The 24,367-nt window shown below is 39.1% G+C and overlaps 1 protein-coding gene across 9 annotated transcripts in view; it reads right to left on the bottom strand.

The window, feature by feature from the left end:
• The window catches only part of LOC118804665 (NACHT, LRR and PYD domains-containing protein 3-like), a 97,427-nt gene that overhangs the window by 28,370 nt on the left and 44,690 nt on the right, over positions 1-24,367 (bottom strand). For 8 of the 9 annotated variants that reach the window (XM_036565244.1, XM_036565237.1, XM_036565243.1 and 5 more), the window contains 12 exons: positions 24,191-24,269; positions 21,171-21,381; positions 19,213-20,980; positions 18,538-18,711; positions 10,711-10,887; positions 10,343-10,513; positions 9,992-10,165; positions 9,726-9,899; positions 5,708-5,881; positions 5,188-5,358; positions 4,856-5,029; positions 4,493-4,666 (listed from right to left, as the gene is read on the bottom strand). In XM_036565244.1, the coding sequence (XP_036421137.1) occupies positions 4,493-4,666; positions 4,856-5,029; positions 5,188-5,358; positions 5,708-5,881; positions 9,726-9,899; positions 9,992-10,165; positions 10,343-10,513; positions 10,711-10,887; positions 18,538-18,711; positions 19,213-20,980; positions 21,171-21,381; positions 24,191-24,269 (3,621 nt within the window). The remainder of the gene's footprint in view (positions 1-4,492; positions 4,667-4,855; positions 5,030-5,187; positions 5,359-5,707; positions 5,882-9,725; positions 9,900-9,991; positions 10,166-10,342; positions 10,514-10,710; positions 10,888-18,537; positions 18,712-19,212; positions 20,981-21,170; positions 21,382-24,190; positions 24,270-24,367) is intronic. The other variant, XM_036565240.1, reaches the window with a different exon arrangement.

Here is a 24,367-nt window from a genome sequence, read left to right as displayed (position 1 = left end):
GATAGTGTGTGAGAGAGTTTGATAGTGTGTGCAAGAGTTTCGTAGTTTGTGTGTCTGAGAGAGTTTGATAGTGTGTATGAAAGTTTGATTGTGTGTGAGAGAGTTTGATAGTGTGTGTGAGAGAGTTTGATAGTGTGTGCGGGAGTTTGATAGTGTGTGTAAGAGAGTTTGACAGTGAGTGTGAGAGAGTTTGATAGTGTTTGTGAGAGTTTGATAGTGTGTGTGAGAGAGTTTGATAGTGTGTGTGAGTTTGCTAATGTGTATGAGAGAGTATGATAATGAGTTTCAGAGTTTAATAGTGTGTTTGAGAGATTTTGATAGCGAGTGTGATAGTTTGATAGTGTATGTGAGAGTATGATAATGAACGTGAGAGAGTTTGATATTGTGAGAGAGTATGTTAGTGTGTGAGAGAGTTTGATTGTGTGTGTGAGAGTTTGCTAATGTGTATGAGAGAGTATGGTAATGAGTGTGAGAGTTTAATAGTGTGTTTGAGAGAGTTTGATAGCGAGTGTGATAGTTTGATAGTGTGTGTGAGAGTATGATAGTGAGCGTGAGCGAGTTTGATATTGTGAGAGAGTACGTTAGTGTGTGAGCGAGTTTGATAGTGAGTGTGAGAGTTTGATAGTGTGTGTGAGAATTTGATAGTGAGTTTTAGGGTATTTGATTGTGAGTGTGAGAGAGTTTGATAGTGAGTGTGAGAGTTTGATATTGTGTGTGAGAGAGTTTGATATTGTGAGAGAGAGTTTGGTTGTGTCAGAGAGTTTGATAGTGAGTGTGAGAATTTGCTAGTGAGTCTCAGAGTTTAAAAGTGTGTGAGAGTGTTGGTAGTGTGTGTAATAGAGTTTCATAGTGTGTGAGAGAGTTTGATAGTGTGTGCGAGAGTTTCGTAGTGTGTGTAATAGAGTTTGATAGTGTGTGCGAGAGTTTGATAGTGTGTTGAAGAGAGTTTGATAGTGTGGGCGAGAATTTGGTAGTGTGTTGAAGAGAGTTTGATAGTGAGTGTGAGAGAGTTTGATAGTGTGTGCGAGAGTTTGATAGTGTGAGTGAGAGAGTTTTATACTGAGTCAGAGAATTTGATAGTGTGTGCGAGAGCAAGCAGAGCTATCCTTAATCAATTCTAGCCTGGGGTCTCTGATTACTAATCCTATAGATGCATCAGTCATTACAAATTTCCTCCTCTCTATGAAGCTCCCAAACCTCATCACGACAGCAGAAGAAAAATTCAATGCTAATATAACATTATCTGAGCAAAACAGCTGGACCAGATGGCTCCTGCCTAGAGTTTCATAAAGGCTTCTTATTATAAGCCCACTCCTGCTGAGAATGTTTCATGACTCCATGAAAACAAGAAACTGCCAGACTCAATCTACTCTGCAAATTTGTAATTTTTTAATCTTTAATTTTGAAAAAAAAGAGGATACAGATACATCCTCATATAGTCCCATTGCTCTTCTTGGAAGCAACCTAAAAGTGTTCTCTAAGATCCTTGCTAACAAATTGAATGCATGTGTCTTTTCCATTATACACCAGGACCAAACTGGCTTCATTCCTGGGAGATTTTCTATTTTAATGTGTGTTGGCTTATGAATACTGTGCATGAAAAGCATGATAGATTTGCTATTTTAGCTTTAGATACACATAAAGCATTTGATCAGGTTGAGTGGAAATACATTTTAGCTGTCATAGAGGGATTTGGTTAAGGTCAAAACTTTGTCTCGTAGGTTGAGGTTCTGTACCTCTGTCCTTCTGCCTCAAACCTTACCAATAGTGACAGGACACCCCCATTCCCCCAGAGGCTCACACTTTGCAGCTTTCTCTTAGAAATGTACTGTATAAATAAAGTTTACTTACTTACTTACTTCAAAGTTACAGATAAACAAAATATCTTGAGGTCACAGAGATTTTAAAATGCTTTACGACCTGAATTAAAAAGTTAGGGTTGACAACAGGGGCCTGGTGAGTGCTTCCACCCTCATTGATAGGTAAGTTTAATGCAATCAAAACTGTAGTATTACTGAGATTTCTGTATTTATTTCAAAATCTCCCAATAGTTTTAAATAGAATCCTTCTTTAAGAGTCTGGACTCTGTGATTATGCCTTTTATTTGGGGATATAAATTACACTGTGTAGCCAAAAACACACGTCTGTAAACCCAGGGATATTGGAGGTCTGACTTTACCCTGCTTCCAGCACTACTATTGGAGGACAAATGCAAGGATTTAAATTATTGGAATACACAATTATGTTAAGACCAACATTGCCAACATTAAAGCATGCCAGCCCCTTAAGAATTTTTTTTTCTTATGGCCTCAGATCCGGATATAAAAGGTCTAGTGTCAAGGTTTAAAACCAGTTTAAAAAAAAAAAAACATTCCCCATCTACCCAGAACCTCAAAGAATTATGGGAAAAGGATTTGAAAATAGGGATCTCTGATGACTCCTGGACAGAAGCTTTGCGGGGCATTCAGTCATGTTCCATCATTTCAAATTATCAGATAATTTGAAGTAACACATGGACTACACTACTCTCAAACAAAGTTACGTTCTATACATCCATCTATATCCCCCTATGTGTTAAATGTAAGTGCTATGAAGGCCCATTTATTTCAGAATTACATATGTCCTGGTCAGAGGTATTTGGTTGTTATTCTCATGTATTTAAAATTGACTTCCCCCCAGACTCTGCAATTGCCATCCTAGGTTGGTAACCAAACATAGAGGCCTATGGTCACTGTAAAAGCCAGGTGATCCAATATGGTATGAGAATAGCTAAAAAAAAAAACATTTTTTTCATGGTTTGGGACAGAGAAATTGTACCCAAGTACAATGAGCTCTGTAATACACTGCACATAGAGAAGATCATGAAGATATAAATGTGCTGGGAAATCTAGTAGATTTTCAGACACTTGGAATCTTCCTCTTACCAATCTAAATGACCAGCAAGGTCCAACACGTAGTGTCTGAAGTGTAAATGGGTACCAAACATGTAAATGTTTACAAAATGCATAAATTAGTTTCCTCACTTTTTGTTATCTGGCAAAGTAGGCACAGTTTACTGTTACTGTTTGTCTGTTTGCTTGTTGTGTTGTAAAATTATAAATGAAGTATATATATATATAAAAATCAGAAATTCTAGAAGATCTGGAAGTTCTGAGGCATGTCTCAGGTAATACAAGCAGATTTGGAAAGTGGGATTAAGAAAATAAATGTAATTATATTTTCAAAAGATATGCAGAATTAAAGCCATTCATCCTGTATTGTGCAGGAGCCTCACAAAAAGTTTATAAAATCTAGGCTATAACATGTAGAAGTGTTTTTAGGATATTAAAATTAGATCTATTTAGGTGGTCAATGACGATGTGTGATCTGATAAATTGCATATCAGTAACCGTTTTATTAATACCCTTCCCCAAGATTTTACATAGCCAGACAGCGGGTGGGTGGAGGGGGTACTAAAATGCTAAAGTTTGTTTATTTGTACAATACAGTTGTTTATTTATTTGTGTAATACATTTGTACCGTACATATAACTGAAGATACTCTTAGAAAATACTAATTTTGGACAAATGCTCTGGATATGCACTCATTTTTTTGTGTTTAACTGCATTCAATCATGGACTTTTTTGCCACATGTCATAGTTTAAATAGGCTGAAGTAAGCAACACTTATAAGATATTAATTGTATATATTGTAATATATTGTAATACATCAATTGTAATATATAGATCTCACAAGCTTTTATTTTTAATATAGTAATTATTAAATATTTAAAACAATTAAATATAGTAATATTAATTTTTTGGCAGAAATTGTGGAACTACTATAAACTGTATCAACAAGCAATGATAAAATTCTTCTCTCTCGAGACTTAAACGTACATATTGATAATCTAACAGACAGTAATGCATTAAAATCCACTAGACTTCTAGAGATATTTGATTTGAAGCAACACGTGGGCAGCTGTTCCACATGCTCTGTTACATCCTGAATCTGGTGATCACTAAAGGTTAAATACAGGGTGATTCAAAAAGATTCATCCAATTTCAAAGCGCCATATTTTTAAAACAGTGAGGCGCCTAGGAACCAATCAGAATCCAATTAATAGTGTTCAATTAAATTTCTAAATTTCATAAAGTATTTTTGGTATTTCTTTTTAACAATGTGTTATTGTCTTACTGTAAAACATTATCACCTGTCTGTATAAATAAAGATATTATTATTATTATTATTATTATTATTATTATAAACAACAGATTTAATATTTTTGACTCATGACATTGGTAGTAAGTGATTCTGATAGTATAGTTTATAATATGATATATTACATCATTTTAAAGTAAGTAGTACTTCAGGTATTTGTAGTGTAAAAATAACTCACTGTGTTTTCTTTAGTTTACAGTCTGAAACTGCTAGATCAGTGAGCTTCTTCACTCCTGTATCTCATTTGTAGTGTTTTGTAATTAGAAATATCTCATGCCTACAAATTGCTCACCTCAGTGTCAGTTTACATTTTAGGTCTTTTTGTAAATCAGTGAGCTTCTTCACTCCTGTATCTCCAGGATCATTTCCTCTGAGATCCAGCTCTATCAGGTGTGATGAGGAGTTTGACTTTAGAGCTGAAGCCAGATCAGCATATCCTTCCTCTGTTATACTGCATAATGTAAGTCTACAGAAAAACAAACAAAACAAAAAACAAACAAACAAAATGAGTCTGTTGACATTAAAAAAGACAAATAAAATACATTCAGTGTAAATCCCCAATATGGAATGACGCCTCTCTCTTCACCACCACAGAGATCATTACAGATGTTTTCATGTTTTATATATTTTATATTTAAAGTCATCTATAACTCACTTCAGTTTCTGCAGTTTACAGCACTGATTATTCAGTAGAGTACAGATCTGCTTCACTCCAGAGTTTCCTAGTTTATTCTCACTCAGATCCAGCTCTGTCAGGTAGGAAGGATTTGAACAAAGAGCTGATGATAGAGCAGCACAACCTTCCTCTGTAATACTGCACTTATTTAGCCTGCAGACAGAGAAAGATGGTGGAGATAAGATTAAAACAACTGATTTTGGAAAGAACAGTTATAAATGATCTTTTATACTAGTAAACATAGTGTTAAACTAATTATATATTATAACATTTTACATTAAATTTAAAACATTAATAATCACACTACACACTTAAGTTTCTGAGTTGTGCAGTGTGAATCCTTCAGTAAATCAGAGATCTTCTTCATTTCTGAGTCTCCTTGTATTTTCCCACTCAGATGCAGCTCTTTCAGCAGTAAGGGGTTTTTTCCTAGAGCTTCGGTCAGAGAATCACAGGCTTTCTCTGCAGCAGTTTTCAAAAACCTGCAGAAAGTAAAGTACTTCATCATACTGTAACATAATGGCTCGCTCTAAGGGAGGATCAAACCCAGACTTCCTTGTGTGGGTGGCTGGTGTAAACTCAGTAAGCCACCACCAGAGAATGAGGATGGGAGAGAAAGGACAGAGGCAGAGCACAGAACATGCACAAGAAAGAGACTCAAAAATGAGACCTGAGAGTATAGTCAAGGAGCCTCTCTCTGTTGGTTGAAATCTAGCTCAGCATTTTTGTAGCGAAGTAGTGAAGGGAGGTGAAACATGATATTAGTTAATATTACTGTTTCACACCTGCTTGGTAAACTACCTTAAGTATTTGTGATGTAAAAATATTTACCTTGCCTTCAGTTTACAGTTTGGATCCTTTAGTAAATCAATGATTAGCTCCACTCCTGTATCTCCAGGATAATTTCCTCTGAGATCCAGCTCTATCAAGTATGATGAGGGGTTCGATTTCAGAGCTGAAGCCAGATCAGCATATCCTTTCTCTGTTATACTGCAGTCTGAAAGACTGGAGAGAGAACATATGAGCACTGCTCTAAAACAGCACAATGAAAGTACTTTTAAATTAATCATTCATACAAAATTTGTATGAAACTGTTTTCTGACCCCAAACATAATCAATCAGCCAACATGTGTTTGGTGTTCAGAGCTTTGTCTTTTAATTTGGCCCTAGTGCTATAATGGCAATGCAACTAAAAGTTAATGGAAGCGTATTTCACCCAAAATTGTAATTTATAGCGTAGACTTCTATTTGTTATATTACTTGAACTTCTTCTATTACTAAAGAAGAATCTTTGAACACTTGTGGAGAAGGGGGCATGGACGAGCATCGAATGCAGGATGGAGAAGCCAGTCTGGTTGAACCAGCGGGCTAAGTAGCAATCTCTTCCTTCAGTAAGTGGCAGAGCCCAGAGAGAGAAGGAGACCACTGAAGGTGTGAGAGCTGAGCTGAGCTGAGTTGAGTTGGGAAGAAGTGGAAAGAAAGGACTGAAAAGTCCCAGCAAGCGTCTTGTCTGATTTTGTGATCAAAATCACAAAGTCGAGTATTTTTGTTTGCGTTGTGCATGAGTAATAAACAAAGAGCTCTCCATCTTCACACCTGCCCCCCGGCATCTTTCCTCCTCCCACCGTTGAAGTTTCAACAGTGGTGCCGAAACCCGGGAAGGATTGGACGAACGTCGCCATGGAGTCCTCATTGCTTGGAGAGTTAGTTAAAGCCCTCTTCCTCCTGCAGCAGACCCAACACCAAGCTCTCCTGGACATCCAGTAGGAAAACCAGGCCCACTTCGAGGCCCTGGCTCAGGGCCAAGAGGCGGACAGGAAGCTTTTCCGGAGTTTGTTATCAGCCACCAGTACTCCAGCTACCATCTCCATCTCGAAGATGACTCCCCAAGACAATCCCAAAGCGTTTGTGGAGCTCTTCGAGAGAGTGGTGGAAGACTGGGGGTGGCCGAAAAAGGACTGGGCCATCCGACTGCTGCCCCTGCTCACGGGGGAAGCCCAGCTGGCCGCCCAACAGCTCCCTGCTCAATCGCAGCTGGAGTACAACAAGCTGAAAAAGGCCATCCTCCAGAGGTTTGGTCAAACTCCGGAGCAACACTGTCAGCAGTTATGCATGCTGACACTCCAAGAGTTTGTCCGGCCCTTTGTGCTGGCGCAACAATTCCGAGATTCCTGCAGGAGGTTGCTCTTGTCAGAAGTTCGCGATTCCGAGGAGGTGCTCGACCTGGTGGTGCTGGAGCAGTTCATCACACACTTACCCAAGGAGATGGCAGCGTGGGTCCAGTGCCACCAACCGAAATTGCTGGACGAGGCCACCAAGCTGGCAGAGGCGCAACTGGTGGCGTATTCGGGGGCAGGAACCCCCACCCAGCCACTATCTCTCTCTCTTCTCTCTCTCTTTCTTTTTCCACTCCCAGAAAGAAGGGAGCTCTAGCCCCCAAACCCAAAGAATTGGCATGGACCTCTTCGGGCCATTAGATCGAAGCGCATGTGGGTATCATTTTGTATTGGTCTTGGTAGATTATGCAACGCGATATCCAGAGGTGGTGTCTCTTTGCAACCTTTGGGCATGTACCCAGTATCAGTCAGGCATGATCCTGACTGATCAGGGCACGACGTTCATGTCACGCACCTTACACGAACTATACGAGTTGTTGGGCATTAAATCAATTTGTACCAGTGTTTACCATCCCCAAACGGATGGTCTGGTCAAACGCTTTAACCAAACCCTTAAAAATATGATTCAGAAGTTCGTACATGGGGATGCCAAGAACTGGGATAAGTGGCTAGAACCCCTGTTGTTTGCCATGCGAGAGGTCCCGCAAGCCTCCTCTGGGTTTTCTCCTTTTGAATTATTGTATGGGAGGAAACCCAGGGGCGTCCTAGACGTCATTAAAGAGTACTGGGAGGAAGAACCTTCAAACAGCAAAAATGAAGTTCAGTACGTTCTTGACCTGAGAGCAAAACTCCAAGCACTGAGGCACTTAACTCAGGAGAATTTGCTCCAGGCTCAAGAACGTCAGAGCCGCACCATAACAGGGGCGCTCGACTACATAGGTTTTCACTGGGAGACAAAGTACTCATTTTACTCCCCACATCGAGCTCCAAACTGCTTGCCAAGTGGCAAGGACCCTTTGAGGTCACACGGCGAATGGGAGATGTTGACTATGAGGTCAGATGGACAGACAGAGGCGGGGCACTTGAGATATACCACCTCAATCTCGTTAAACCTTGGAGGGAGGCAGTCCCTGTTTCTCTGGCGACGGTGGTCCCCAAGAGAGCCGAGTTGGGGCCAGAGGTCCCAACCAAATTTAATCACACTCTGGTCCCCTGTGGGGACCAGCTCTCCCTGTCCCAGAAAGCAGAGGTGGCAAGGTTACAAATGGAGTTTTCCGACGTGTTTTCACCTCTGCCTGGCCGTACTGACCTCATAGAGCACCACATTGAAACTCCTCCTGGCTTGGTTGTACACAGCCGGCCTTATCGCTTGCCTGAGCACAAAAAAAGGTGGTTCAGGATGAAATTAAGGCTATGCTCGATATGGGGGTAATCGAAGAATCGCACAGTGATTGGAGCAGTCCCGTGGTGCTTGTCCCCAAGCCCGACGGGACCGTTCGTTTCTGTGTGTACTACAGAAAAGTCAGTGTGGTGTCTTAATTTGATGCCTATCCAATGCCGCTTATTGATGAACTGCTCAATTGGTTAGGTGCTGCTCGTTTTTACTCGACACTGGACTTTACTCGACACTGGACTTGACCAAGGGATACTGGCAGATTTATGATGCTGCCTATTTAGATGACATTATCATATACAGCAATGATTGGCAGCGGCACATGCAACATCTGAGGGCGGTTCTGAGATCACTGAGGCAGGCGGGGCTTACAGCTAACCCAAAGAAGTGTGCGATTGGACAGGTGGAGGTACGGTATCTGGGCTTCCACTTGGGTCACGGACAGGTACGTCCTCAAATTGATAAGACTGCGACAGCCCTCTGTGGGTGCCCACTGCTGCATTCGCCTGACTTTGCTCTCCCTTTTGTCTTGCAGACAGATGCGTTGGACAGAGGACTGGGAGTGGTTTTGTCCCAGGTGGTGGAGGGGCAGGATCGCCCCGTGCTGTACATAAGTCGAAAATTATCGCCTAGGGAGACTAAGTACAGCACCATTGAAAAAGAATGTCTGGCCATCAAATGGGCAGTGACCATTGAAAAAGAATGTCTGGCCATCAAATGGGCGGTCTTCACCCTCCGCTATTACCTATTGGGGCACCCTTTCACCCTCTGTTCTGACCACGCCCCTCTCCAGTGGCTCCACCGCATGAAGGACGGCCTGCGTCGGGCGGTGGGGGTATGTGGAGAAGGGGGCGTGGCCGAGCATCAAATGTAGGACGGAGAAGCCGGTCTGGCTGAACCAGCGGGCTAAGTAGCTGATAATGTTCACCTGTGCCTTGTTTCTGCCAGCCTACTTATAGGCAATCTCTTCCTTTAGTAGGCGGCAGAGCCCAGAGAGAGAAGGAGACCACTGAAGGCGTGAGAGCTGAGCTGAGCTTAGTTGAGTCGAGTTGAGTCGGGAAGGAGTGGAAAGAAAGGACTGAAAAGTCCCAGCAAGCATCTTGTCTTATTTTGTGGGCTTTTTTGCTAACTGTTTCTGTAAATGTAAAAGAGGCATGTATGCAAATATTTTAAATGCAATTTTGCTTATGTGGATGATTGTGTTGATTTTTGTGTTGCCATATGTAAGTCTTCACTTCAATTCCTAAACTTTTTAGCTATGTATTGTATGTACAAATTTCATTGTATTAAGATGAATAACTGAATAATAAGCATACAGTGTGAGAGAACTACAGCTCACCCCAGTTTCTGCAGTTTACAGTGCTGATTGTTCAGTAGAGAACAGATCTGCCTTACTCCAGAGCTTTCTAGTTTATTCTTGCTTAGATCCAGCTCTAGCAGATGTGAAGGATTTGAACAAAAAGCCGATGACAGAAAAGGACAGCCTTCCTCTGTAATACTGCAAAATGAAAGACTGAAGAAAAGAGAGAATCATAATACAAAAAAAATCAAGTCAAAATTCAAGGATTCAGTTTAATCTCTATTAAGGTTAATTAAAACACTAACTTTAGTTTTGCAAGTGTGCAGTTTGAATTCTTCAGTAGAGAACAGATCTGATTCACTCCAGAGTTTCCTAGTTTATTCTCACTCAGATCCAGCTCTATCAGGTGTGAAGGATTTGAACAGAGAGCTGATGATAGAGCAGCACAGCCTTTCTCTGTAATACTGTTATTATTCAGCCTGTAGACAGACAGGTAGAGTGGAAAAATAATTTTTAAAAAATTGCTGGGGTGAAAGTATAAAAGGAAGAAGAAATTTGACTTGATCTCACCAAGATACTATCTGCAAATGCTTTGTAAATTGCATAATACAACTTAACTTTTCATTTCATTAATTAAAATACATAAAACTACACACTTCAGTTTCTGAGTTCTACAGTGTAAATCCTCCAGTAGATCAGAGATCTTCTTCATTTCTGAATCATCTTGTATTTTCCCACTCAGATCCAGCTCTCTCTGCAGTAAGGGGTTTATTCCTAGAGTTTTAGTCAGAGAATCACAGACCTCCTCTGCAGCAGGACTTAACAACCTGCAGATAAAAGAAGTTACTTCTCATCTACAATCTTGTGACATCATGTACAACACCCCCCACACAAAAAACTATTACATATTAATAGATGACAAAATGTTACATTTGTTATGTGGAAAATTTGATGCTATATACAGTTACACATTTAAAAGCTACAAAGTTCATTTGTAGGGTTTTGTAATTTAGAAATATTTCACCTCAGTGTCTTCAGTTTACAGTGTGGATCCTCTAGTAGATCAGTGAGCTCCTTCACTCCTGTATCTCCAGGATCATTCCCTCTGAGATCCAGCTCTATCAGGAGCGATGAGGGGTTTGATTTCAGAGCTAAAGCCAGAGCAGCATATCCTTCCTCTGTTATACTGCAGCATGAAAGACTGAAGAAAGAGAAATTACAATCAAAATCTTAAATTTTGGTTTATTCTGTTTTCCTTGCCATTAGTACCATATTGTTTATACCTACAATACAAATTATATACATACAGTACACCTGTTAATACACTGATAACTATAAAGTTAAATGGTTTATATATTTAGCATGTTAGCTCTTAATAATGTAATAATAAATGACCATCAAAATTGGATGTGTAGTTAAAACCCAATTTCACAAAGTAATGAAATATAATTTCACAATATACAGATCTTAACTGACCAACCAATTATCTTCTAAAATTACAACTTAAGTTCTTCTTGCTTATAAGAAATCATCTAATCATCTAGTTGATACATATCTGCTCACCACTGGCTTGTTTGCTTGATGAAGAGAACATAACAGAGTTGAAATCAGACAGCAAAGATGTACAAGGCCAAGAGAAAAAATACAGAAAACCCAAAAACCTAAACCTAATCATTCTAGGGCTAAAGCATATTACTATGGCAGGCACATCAGCTTTTGTAGTAAAAGAGCATTTTAAATACGAAATTCACAGAAGACTGACAATGAAGATTTTTTAATAGTTTGTTTATTGCTTTGGCTGGGTAGAAAATGACACATTCTACAGCAGAAGACAAAAGTGACAGAATCTCACTTTTAAATCTTCCCATATGCATCTTTAAACCGCCCCTTGAGCTTCAAATTCAACCACTGGCATGCTGAAAATGAACTGAAGACTGAAATGCAATGATAGCAAATGCATGTGATAGCATCGCTTGCTAGGCAGTGATGGGAGGGTGGAAAAACGTTTTTGCAGAGAGCATATATATTTGACATATTTTGCATATTTGCATATAAGTGGCTTAGAAAGTGTGTGTGTGGATAGGGTTGCACATATGATCTCAAGAAAACCCATAGTAGAGGGTAGGAGCATAATGAAATGGTACTTGAGCATTGCACATCAAAGGAAACATGAAGTACATGATGTACTTGGACACATTAACAGAGAATTTAATCCCTTCTACCAAGAAAGTGGAAATGATGGGCTTTTCAACAACACAATGACTGCAAACATATAGACAAAATAATTCAAGACTGTTTTCTAAAACACTGAAGCTTATTAATGGAGATAGGTTGCAGACTTATCTGTTGCAGAGTTATCTATTGGGTAGCCCTAGCCCACACAGCCCACAGACAGCCCTCAGTAGGCCCACACAGGCATGTTTGCAGGGTCTCCATTTTAAAAAAACTATAAGATATTGGAGGTTTGTAATTGCTTGCAGTGGACTGACTTCCAAAGTCACAGAGTGCATTGAGTTTACTGAGGGATCTTTTGGAAGTGCTGGTTGAGGTGTTATTCCAGAATGCCAATTTAAGGGGTTGGTTATGGATTTTGATACATAAACCTTATTCCAGTTAACTGGCATTCCATTAAAAAGCTTTATAATAATAATAATAATAATTATATATATATATATATATATATATATATATATATATATATATATATATATAATTTTTGTTTTGTTTTTGTTGGGTTATTTTGTTGGAATATATCCAGTTAGTGTTAATTCTGTGGAAAGTCTCTGTAATTGTGTGTCACACATTCTTCTGGCTCTAAGAACTACACTTCCCAGAACTCTCTTGGAGATTACGTGACTGCTGATCTGGTAATAACGACCAATCAACACTCTCCCTCACCTGAAAACTACTCTGGTACACCTGTTTTGCTTGTCACATGAGTCTAGTCAGTTAGTTCATAAGCCCAGGCTTTTAGCTTAGCAATTTGTGAGGTATTGCATTATTTCTTTGAGCTCCTGAGTGTTCTATATTCTCTTTGCCTTGTGTGTATTTGAACTGTCTTTTTGGACTGTTTTGAATTTGACCTGTGCATGTTCTTTGACTATGAGCTTGGATCATGTTTCAAACAGTAAAGCCTCTTCTTTTAACAACATCTGGAAGTGTTGCATTACAGGATACCTCACCTACCGTGCAGACGGCAGATTCGGAGGCTATGCAGAAAGCCATTGTTAATCAAGGTCTGCTGTTGGGTCAGCATCAGCAGGTACTGTGTGGGGTTATGTTAAAGAACTGACTTCTCAGTTACAGCTCCTAAGTACTGCTAGTAGTACTCATAACCCCGTGAGCATCTCCTCACCTGCTGAGGTCCTTTGTTCTAGTTTTTCTGTAAGTAAGCCTGATAAGTGTGACAGCAACCCTGACAAGTGCTGTGGATTTTTACTCCTGTGTTCTACTTCTTTTTAACAATTCCCCACCACGTTCAGATTTAATTAAAATCTCTTTTGTGGTATGGTAGATAGGGCTCTGGAGTGGGCAACCACCATCTGGCCCAAGCTACAGTCCATATCTTACAAACAGTTTGTAATTTGGAGTTTCGCACTGTGTTCGATCAGCCACATGATGGAAAGCTTAGTGGAGAACTCCTTTTGAAGCTGCGTCAAGGAAAACATGCGGTAGCAGAATATGCATTGGAGTTCCAAACCCAGTAGTGGGTGGAATTAGCTGGCTCTGTTAGTTATGTTTTGCCAGGGCCTCAACTCAGATATCCTCACTGAACTAGCCTGTTGAAATGATGAACTGACACCAATTGATCTCTGTTTCTATTCATCTGGACCAACTTTCCCGGGACCTTAGGGCTCATCTATCACAAAACAACCCTTCAATCGGCGCTCCATGTAAACAACATGAGAGATGTTCCTCCAGTGACCAGGAAGAGGCCATGCAATGTGACATGTCTTGTCTGTGCGCTGAGGAAAGGAAGAAGTTGTACACATACGTACAAGAAGCAATAAGTTTTATTAAACCATCAATTTCTCCTGCAAAAATCCAAATTCCTCAGCCAGCAGGGAAACGTCAAAACATTCACACAAATACACAATACAAAACAAATGAAAAACCAGTGTAAAGTGGCAGCCATATTGTGTCAGCGTATTTACAAGAGAATGGACATGTGCATACAAAGAACAGGCAATATCCCCCAATTATACCCCATAGCCTTCTACTCTCACAAGCTCAATCCAGCAGAACATAATTATGGCATCAGAGATCATGAGCTCTTGGCAGTTAAACTAGCATTAGAAGTTAGAGGGGGCTGATCATCCATTCACAGTGTTAACTGACCACAAGAACCTGGAATACGTGTGCTACACTAAGCATTTAAATCCCTGTCAAGTGAGATGGTCGTTATTCTTCTCCAGGTCCAACTTTAATATAACTTATAGACCCAGGTCATGTAAAACCAAAGCTGATGTGCTTTTGAGAATCTATCAAGAAGAAAAAAAGAGGGAGACAGTAAGCCAACCCCTGAAAACATTCTGCCCCCACACGTTCAGATTTCTACTCTTTGTTGGTCTATTGACGAAGAAATTGAAAAAGCTTTAGAGAAAATAACCGCTTGTGTTCAATGCCCCGCAGAAAAGATCTGTGTCCCAGAGGAGTTTTGGGACCAACTCATAACTTGGGTCCATTCATCACTCACAACCAGTCATCCAGGGGAGACACACACAACTCATTTCTAACAGATACTGGTGGGAGTCGATGAATTAAGACATACACAAATTCGTAGCCTCATGCTCCACATGCTCACAGTGTAAGACTCCAAAGACATTACCAGCAGGCAAGCTTATGCCATTACCCATTCCCAACAGACCATGGTCACATATAGCTTTAGACTTTGTCACAGACCAAATTCTCAGGGTTATACCACAATACTCACAATGATTGACAGGTTTTCCCAAAGTGTACATTTCATCCCGTTTACATCACTACCTACTGCTTTCCAAACAGCAGAGACTTTAGTAAATCAGGTTTTTTATTTCTTTGGTATATCAAAAGATATAATTTAAAGTCCCCAGTATGTCATGTTTCGGCATGTTATTTAATTTGGACAGAGAAGGCACAAAACTCACTCATAAGCAAGACTACTGGACTCACTCCCTTCCAATGTGTTCTCAATTATCAACCTCCTGTAGCCCTGTAGAGTGGAATCTCGTCTGATGTTCCAGCTGTAGATAGCTGGACACAGTGCAGTGAAAGAGTCTGGGAGGAGAGGCATCAAAGGATTGAGGCCGTCCTCCAATGACAAGATCCAGGCTGACCACCATTGAGGAGAGATCCCTTCATACCAACCTGGAGACCGGGTATGGCTCTCGGCACATAATGTTCTGGACCCAGCACTGATTGCGGACTTCCACAGGCAACATCTGAACAAACCTGCTCCTTGCCTCAGAGTTCGGCCCAGAAAAGATGTCACCAGTTCCTGTCCTGTTCATCATCGCAGGAGAATCAGTCCAGCACCACGGCAGCTCTGGGTCTGCTCTTGTTTTCACTTCTAGTGGTGCAGTTGGTGGTCTCTTTCCTTGGCTGCCCCGGACTCTTTGTGGGGATGACGTACTATCCCACATTCTGAGAACTACACTTTCCAGAACTCTTTCGGAGATTACATGACTGCTGATCAGCCAACGACAACCAATCAACATTCTCCCTCACATGAATACCACTGTGTTATATCTGTTTTGCTTGTTACATGAGTCTAGTGAGTTAGATCATAAGCCCGGGCCTTTAACTTAGCAATTTTGAGGTATTGCTTCATTTGCGTCAGCTACTGAGTGTTCTGTATTGTTTTTGCCTTTTGTGTATCTGGACTGTGTTTTTGGACTTTTGACTTGGATTTTTGTCTTTGCTCTTTTGATCTTGGTTGCCTGACTCTGTTATGATTTTTCTCATGTCTTTTTGGACTGTTTTGGATCTGACCTGTGCATGTGTTTTCACTACAAGCTTGGATCATGTTTCAAACAGTAAAGGCTGTTCATTTCACAGCATCCACAAGCAACTGTGCAGTTGTGTTGCGTTACATTGTGCTTTGTTTAATTTATCAGAATTTAAGGTCTGACAGCATTATATTACCATAAACCGTAAATAATTCCACAGAACTATAATAATAATTTCTCATATGGTAGGTTAAAAAGAGATAACCATGGACAAGTTATAACAGATCTACCAGGATCTGACTTCATTTTCTAGCATTAAAAGTTCTTTTGTTTAGATGACATCAACAAAAGTGTCTTGGCAATTGACATATTGTTATAGAGGTCTGCTGTGTCTAAATCCTTAGTCAACCTAAGAAACTGGACTAAAACAAGACGTTTTATAGACAAGCCCATTTATAGTCTTGTTTACATGCACACCTGCACAGTTTAACTTTACAACAGTAAATGCCCCTTCATAAAGCATGCAAATTTACCCAGGTATGAGTTTTCTACCATTTAAAAATATTTTTTTTTGATTTTTTTCTCATTGCAATTAACTGTAACCTGAGGGCTACTGATTATTAGCAAGGCCATAAACTGCAGGGCAATATACAAAAAGCTCAGGGCAGTGGGCATCTCTATCAGTCTGTGCAGCATCCACTCATGCTACTGTATGAACTGGCTTGTTAGGACTTTGAGTAACAATCTTATACCTGCTAGTGCACTGCTGATTATGCACATACACCAACTCTCCTGTTCCTGAATTCAAGGCTTTACCACAGTACTAGCCTGACGATCATGGATAGGCACTGTGACAATCAAGATCAACCTCAGCCAAGCTGAAAATATTCTATCACTGATTTCATTGCCACCACCTCCAGGATTCCTATGGATCGTACAACCCTAGGCTTAGGATTTAAAATACAATACATGCTTGGCAATAAAATCACTCACTAACAAACTTAAAAATTCTCGTCAGACACTAGAGCAAATCAGAACCTCCTCTTGCAGGGATGCTGGAAGAATCAGAGAATCAGAATCAAATTTGTGCTTACAGCAGAGGAAACACCTCAAAATTCACCACCCCCACTGTCACAAGAGCTCCAAAGTTCTTGGGTTCTCTGTAAACTGCTCCTCTTACCCAGAGCCCATTGCTTTAAAATGGAGGAACTGACTGGATACTGTTGTAAAGCAGTCGATGACATTCTACTATAGAGAAGAACAGGAAGCAGTTACCTCTGCACCATTAGAAGCCATTCCAGTGGGAGCAAAAGTGGAAAGGCATTTTGAGTTGATAGCTTTGAGTTGCCTGTAGTCAATGGACATTCCCATGGACCCATCTTTCTTCTACACTATCACTAAAAAACAGAAGAAAAGGTTGCTACGCTCCTAACCACGCCCAGTTCTAAAAGCTCTCAATGCCGTTTTTGACCTCCTTATACTGAATAGGCAGAATCCTCCAATATCTGGTGTCATGAACTACAGTTCTGCTAAGGTGTCTAAATATTTGATAATATCTATGTGAAAGAAAGTTTAAGAAGAGGGACATCTCTTCCATTAAAGAAAAGTGAAGCCTTATCTTCTTTTATGACTCACACTTGTTTTAGTATCATCGAAACAAGTGTGGTAGTACAGTAAAAGCTCCAAAATGTTGCAAAAGCTTTGTGTTTGTGTCAGAGACGTGATCTAAGTGTTTACAAATCTATCTTGAAAAGTCTGGCATATAAGTGGAAGTGGAATGATCAAAAACCCATATTGAACTTTTCCTCAGATAAACAGGTGAACGGATAATAGGTGATGCTGTTGGGTATAAATTGGATATAAAGGGGGTATTTATGAATGGCTCATTTGTAAGTTAGCTCACACGTAACAGATGGGTTGAGGTTCACCACTTTGTGGTAAAGTGTAGTCCAAACAGTTTAAGAATAATGTTTCTCAATAGACAATTCAAGGAATTTAGAGATTTTACCATGTACAGTCCATAACATAACATTATTAAAAGATTCAAAGAAACTGGAGAGTTCTCTACGCCTAAAGGGCAAGCCGAAAAAACAATATTAAATGCTTGTGACCCTGATACCTCAGTCGGCACTGCATTAAAAATCAACATGCTTCTGTAATGAATATAACCACAAGGGCTCAGGTTTACTTGGGTATATACCTTTTTGTAAAGGGTTCTATATAGCACCAATTAGGGTTCTACTATCATTGCAATGTCAAGCTTGCACACTCTTAAAATTATAGTTTTTTAAGGGTTGTTTAGTAAAGAAAATGTTTCTATAAAGAACCATGAACACTCAAAAGACCCTTCATATGATCATAGTTCTATACAGAATCGTTTTCTTTACTAAAGAATCCTTAAAGAGCTATCTTTTTTAAGAGTGTACATATTGCTCCTTTTTATAGTGATAGATAGCATAGTAATGCACAGAAAGCTTCCACTTTCATAACACATTTCCCTTTAAAGCATCAGATGTGCTACGTGAAACAGGTGTAGACACATTGTCTTCAATGTGTAGATCGATCATATTTGTATATGGGTGATCCCCTCCCCCAGTAGCTTAGTATGAATTAAATATTAACTTTTGCAACACAAAAATTTAAAAAGGAAGGAAGGAAATGGGGGAGTAATACAAGTATTCTGGATGTCCACTCCCAATTCAATATTGTCACAAAAAATAACATTTTAACTGTACACAAGCAATTAAACCAATGTAGTCCCGTTTTTTTCCATGCACCACAGTGGAGGAAACAGAGTGTTAATGTGATTTTCTCTCAGTTCAGTCCTTTTATTTACCCTTTGTTCATTCACAATGCAATGGACAGGCCTGTTAGTTTTTAAGATATACAACCTCTACACATATTAATGAGAGAGATGGACTCACCCCAAATTCTCCAATTTACAGTTTTCATTCTTCAGTCCTTCAGAGAGCAGCTCTACTCCTCTGTCCTGTATAGGATTCCTGCTCAGATCCAGAAAAGTCAGCTTAGAGGATTCTGAGCTGAGAACTTTAATCAGAGCTGAACAGCTTCTCTCTGTCAGGTTACAGTCACTTAGCCTAAACGTAAAATATATCAGACAGGTGTTAGTAATCTCAAAATCCTTTTATCCTACAATCCCTACATGTGTTATGAATCAGAAAATCATATCACAGAATTTGTACTATTTTATAAAACATCTTGATCACACTGTAGACTTTTATCAATACAATGATCAGAATGAATACACTACCAGAAAAATAGATAGTATGTTATATAGTATAATATACATAGTCTAAAACCTGTTTTAAATACATTTATTTAGAAATGATCACTTCTTGTACTGGCTATGCAACAATAAAATTTTACTATAAAAAATATACTGTTATACAATGAAACATTTTTAGATGCTTCAAGTTCATCCTACTTAAAGACTTCTTTTGGAATTTAGGGAACCAATTCTTAATGTTACGTGACAACTACAGTAGATCATTAATTTTTAAGGTGTTTTTTTACTGTTCAGTTACATAAGTATTAAAATGTGTTTTACCTAGTTGTGAGAAGAAACAGGTTTTACTTACAGAGCTGATGTGGCTTCCTTGACCACCAGTAGCAGCCTGTTAAGACACTCATCTGATCTGATGAACTTCTTTAACTCAAACACTTCCAGCTTCTCTTTGGATGTCAGCAGCACAAAGACCAGAGCTGACCACTGTGCAGGTGAGAGTTCAGCTTCAGAGAGACGTCCCGAGCTCATGTAACTCTGGATCTCTTTCACTAGAGAATCATCGTTTAACTCATTCAGACAATAGAAGAGATTGACTGATCTCTCTGGAGATGGATTTTCCTTAAACTTTAACTTGATGTACTCCACTATGTCTTTCTGGCAGTCAGACCTGCTTCCTGTCTGGGTCAGCAGACCTCGGATGAGCTTCTCATTAGACTCCAGTGAGAGACCCAGAAGGAAGCGAAGGAAAAGGTCCAGGTGTCCATGGTCACTCTTCAAAGCCTTGTCTACTGCAGTCTTGAGCAAATCAATGACTTCTGTTTTCTTGCTCTCCTGTGATTCAGACTGATGGTCTAAAACATTCTTGGTGCCATTTTTTAAAGAAATGTATGCAAATACAGCAGCAAGGAACTCTTGAATACTGAGATGTACAAAACTGAAAACTGTGTCATGAAATCTGACTGTCTCCTGAGTGCACAATCCTGAGTACACGGATATATTACTGAGGCTAATTTCACAGGCTTCTAGATCACTTGAATAGAATATCAGACTGTTTTTTTCCAAGTGCTGAAAAGCCAACTTTCCCAGTGAGCGAATGCCTTCTTCATCCCACGGTATGTCCAAGGCATTCTTTCCAATGTACTTTGCGTTCCCTTGTACGGTCTGAAAGATCAGAAAGCAGGTGTACATTTGTGTCAGTGTCTTTGGTGTGTCTTCACTCGCTGTTTCTTCCAGAATTCTCTGAAGTACAGAGGCTGAGATCCAGCAGAAGACAGGGATGTGGCACATGATGTGGAGGCTTCTTGATTCTCTGATGTGATCAATTATTTTGTTGGCCAGGTCCTGATCACTGATTCTCTTTCTGAAATATTCCTCTTTCTGCTCATCATTGAAGCCGCGCACCTCTGTCACTCGGTCGATACACTCAGCAGGGATCATACTGGCTGCTGCTGGTCTAGTGGTTATCCAGATCAGAGCAGAGGGCAGCAGATTTCCCTTGATGAGGTTCGTCATCACAGCGTCCAGTGGGGCTGCTTTTGTAACATTATTTAAGATTTCATTTTTCTGGAATTCCAAAGGAAGCTGACATTCATCCAGTCCATCAAGTATGAACAGGACTTTATTCTGATCAGTTAATCTTAGTCCTTGTGTCTCTGGGAAAAATAAATTGATGGTTTTCATTAAACTCTGACATTCCTTCTTCTTCAGGTTCAGTTCTCGGAAGGGAAGTGGGAAGATGAACTGGATGTCCTGATATTCTTTACCTTCAGCCCAGTCCAAAATAAACTTCTGCACAGAGATTGATTTTCCGATACCTGCAACCCCCTGGGTCAGAACAGTTCTGATGGGTTTGTCTTCTTCAGATACAAACATGTCCTTGCATTTGATCTGTACCTCTTGCTCCATTTGATTTGTGTGTCTTGTTACACTGGTTTTTTCAATAAGTCTCACTTCATGTTCTTTGTTGACCTGTCCAGCTCCACCTTCAGTGATGTACAGATCTGTGTAGATGGTGTTTAGACTGGTGGACTCTCCTTGCTTTGGAATTCCTTCACATACACGATCAAATTTCTTTATCAGGTCTTCTTTGAGTGGACGCTGTATAATTCCAATCAGCTCATCTAATTAGTCAATCATAAAACACAAAGAAGACAAATAGAAGTAAAACTTAATGTAATAAATTTCTGTGGAATAGTATATAAAGGTTCAGGCAACATGGTAAAAATTCAGAACTACCAGTTTGCATGCACACATTTACTTTGACATGAACATTAAAGAAATATAATATTTTGTCATCTATTCATCTCTTACTTTGCAGTGCGTCAGCGAGGTCTTCATGTTCCATCTTCTTCAGGTAGGAGAGTGTCATATTAAGAACCCCATGTCTCAAATTCCATTTGCTTTCCATTTTCAATTTGCTTTGTTTTGCTTTTCTATAATATGTTGTGTTTTCATTTCTCAGAATTTTCTTATATATATCCAGCTCATGCTTTACAAGTGCAATTATTTTCTTCTCAAGCTCCTAAAGAAAAAACAAAAAGAGATAAAAAAAAAAAGTTAAAAAATAATTGTACAATTTTAATTTGAATATAATTCTTATTGGAATAAGCCTTTAGAAATGTTTATGTAGGTTTATGTCAGATGTAATGAAAGTTTTATGAAAAACCCATATAGCCTAATGAACTTGACCTTAAGTAAAGTGTTAGCAAAAAGAGTTTATAGCCCAAATTTTTTGACCATAATGTTTTAGTAATTTGTTGCTTTATGGCATATGACAGAGCAATATACACTGTTAAAGTGCAGTATGTAAGTATCTGGAGCACCACATGTCATTTGGCTGTTTTTGTCATGGCTATATTCATAGGAATTACATTAATTTTAACATATAGTAACCCGATATAAGAGGACTAAGAGTTGTTAAACAGTTGGCTGATCAGTTGCTTAGTGGTTGTGTTACACTGAATCACAATCTGCATGATTCTAGATGTAGCACCGGAATATGGAGCCTGGTGATGATGAGCAATGTAAAGAAACACCTAGCATACTAAGGAAAATCAAAATAAGACATTAAAGAATACAATGCTTTTAATCCTGAAGACTACCATAAAGAGAAGAAAACACCAGCATCACCTCAGATGGCTGGTAAGCCTCAAGAACAGAAAGACCAGTCTAGAGATTGTTTAAGGACAGAAACAATTAAGATTAACCAACATCAGAGTGATAGAAAGAGGAAAATGTGGAAAATAATATGTATTTATTATTGTTGGTTAACTTTGATCTTGTTATAGATTGTGAAGTGCCTGGCTGATGTGTAAAAAACTAACATATTTTCTTGTTTAAAAAAAAAAAAATCAATTACACTCAGACTGCTACATGTGCATGAGTAAAAATGTCCCAAAGCCTAAATGACATGTTTTTATTTAAACATAGGAATGCTTAAGACAGGGTTACTTTCTGTTCCAAGGATAAAATGCAAAATGAGTGGTGAGGCTGCTTTTAGCTTTTATGCTCCTTCACTGTGTAACTCCCACAAGATATAGAACAAGCATCTTTTTTTAAAACAGGTTTAAAAAAGTAAAACATATGTTTTATACAGTCACTTAAAACTTATTTTTCTCTTCTGTTAAATTTAGTTCCTTTGTTTTCTTATACTTTTATTTGCCTCACTTTTCGTGAAGCACTTTGAGTTGTATTTTAATATATAATAAAAGGGGCTATACAAATGAAGTCATATTTATCATGATTATTATCGACATGGAATGACTATAGTTAACTAATTTTAAAGAAAACAGTACAATCAGCAGTATTATTTTGAAGGGTACATGCTAGCCTGCATGTTGCATCTGTCTGTTCTAAATGAACAGTGTTAAACCTTCTAGGACTTGTGCACTACATGTCTATGGGAGGCAAATCCAGCCAAAAAAGAAATTAAAATTAAAACCATAAAATGAAAATGCAAACCTCTTTTTGCCATTTCTTTTTCCAAACATCTGCGCAAATATCCTGCCAAAATTGAAAATTAAATGAAATGCCTACATTTGCAATTTCATTTTTCACATGAGCACAAGCCATTTGTGACAAAAATAAAAATAAATGTAAAACAGCTATTTTTCATTTCATTTTAGTCATTATTGTGGTTTTTCATGGCCAAATCTAAAATGAAAAAGCTAATAGAGAAAAGAAAATCCAAGCTTCACTTTGGCTTTGGCTTTTCTCCATGAAGTGCAGAATACGTGTCAAAACTAAAATGCAGTGTTTACATTGTTATTTCTTTTTCATGGCAATCGGCTGCAGATCTGACAAAATGAAAATGAAAATGCAAAACGGATAAATCAACAGCAAAGTGACGGTTTGTGATTCAGTTTTCGGTGTCGACGCGCTTTAAGTGTCAGAATGAAAAGGCAAATGCAAACGAACATCAGCGCCACCTGCTGGACTTTTACTTTTCATTTTCGACTTTTCGATTTCTTTTTCAAATTGACCAACATGCAAATATATGTTAATTAGCACTGGGCGGGGCTACGGGGTACATTTTGGGACATCCTCAGACCTCCGAGTCAGAGCGGCATCATTCCTCAAGCTAAACGACTTTGAGTCTTGAGAAAAACCATCGTGATGACTTGGATCTGGTGAAACTGAACGTCAGTACAAACACCGTCAGAAAAAACTGGAAATGTTATACTGGCATTTATATCGAGATACATAATAGTTTTCTAAGTTATACGATCCACTATGTGCTCGACCAGGCCTGCGTTTGGTCTGACACCTTTTCTCTGAGGCCGTTTGGTCTGACGGTGTTTGTGCTGACGTTCAGTTTCACCAGATCTGAGTCATCACGATGGATTTTCTCGAGACTCAAAGTCGTTTACATTTGCTACATTGTTTTACATTTATTTTTATTTTTGTCACAAATGGCTCGTGCTCATGTGAAAAATGAAATTGCAAATGTAGGCATTTCATTTAATTTTCAATTTTGGCAGGATATTTGCGCAGATGTTTGGAAAAAGAAATGGCAAAAAGAGGTTTGCATTTTCATTTTATGGTTTTAATTTTAATTTCTTTTTTTGGCTGGATTTGCCTCCCATACATGTCGGCATGCTGACTGTTGAGACACCAAGGGAGTTTGGTACATACCTTGAGACTCTACAACATGTCTACTCATGACGCAAAGTGAATGAAAGGAATTTCTGATGTCAACTGAACAAGCAGCTCATGTTAGAGTTGTTAGAGTTATGGTTCACAAATGATTAGGACAGATCTCATCAGATCTCAAGGTGCATGACTTATGAATAGCCATTCAGAGGAAAAGTTACCAAAACACTTCGTCTTACATTAAAGATGTTGAAGAGATATGTCATTTTCTTCTGAAGCTTGTCACTTGTCACAGTAGACTGTGACCCCGGTTGATCTCTGCAATTAAAATAAAGGTAAGCATTCTTAGTGTAGTCTTTTCAGCCAGCTGGTGCTGCGACACCTACTACATTTAGGATTGTTGAACTGCAGTTGCT

Source organism: Colossoma macropomum, unplaced genomic scaffold, assembly GCF_904425465.1.
Source record: "Colossoma macropomum unplaced genomic scaffold, Colossoma_macropomum, whole genome shotgun sequence".
Taxonomy (NCBI): Eukaryota; Metazoa; Chordata; class Actinopteri; order Characiformes; family Serrasalmidae; genus Colossoma; species Colossoma macropomum.
The sequence above is the reverse complement of the archived record's forward strand: the minus strand, read 5'-3'. Positions and strand labels throughout refer to the sequence as shown.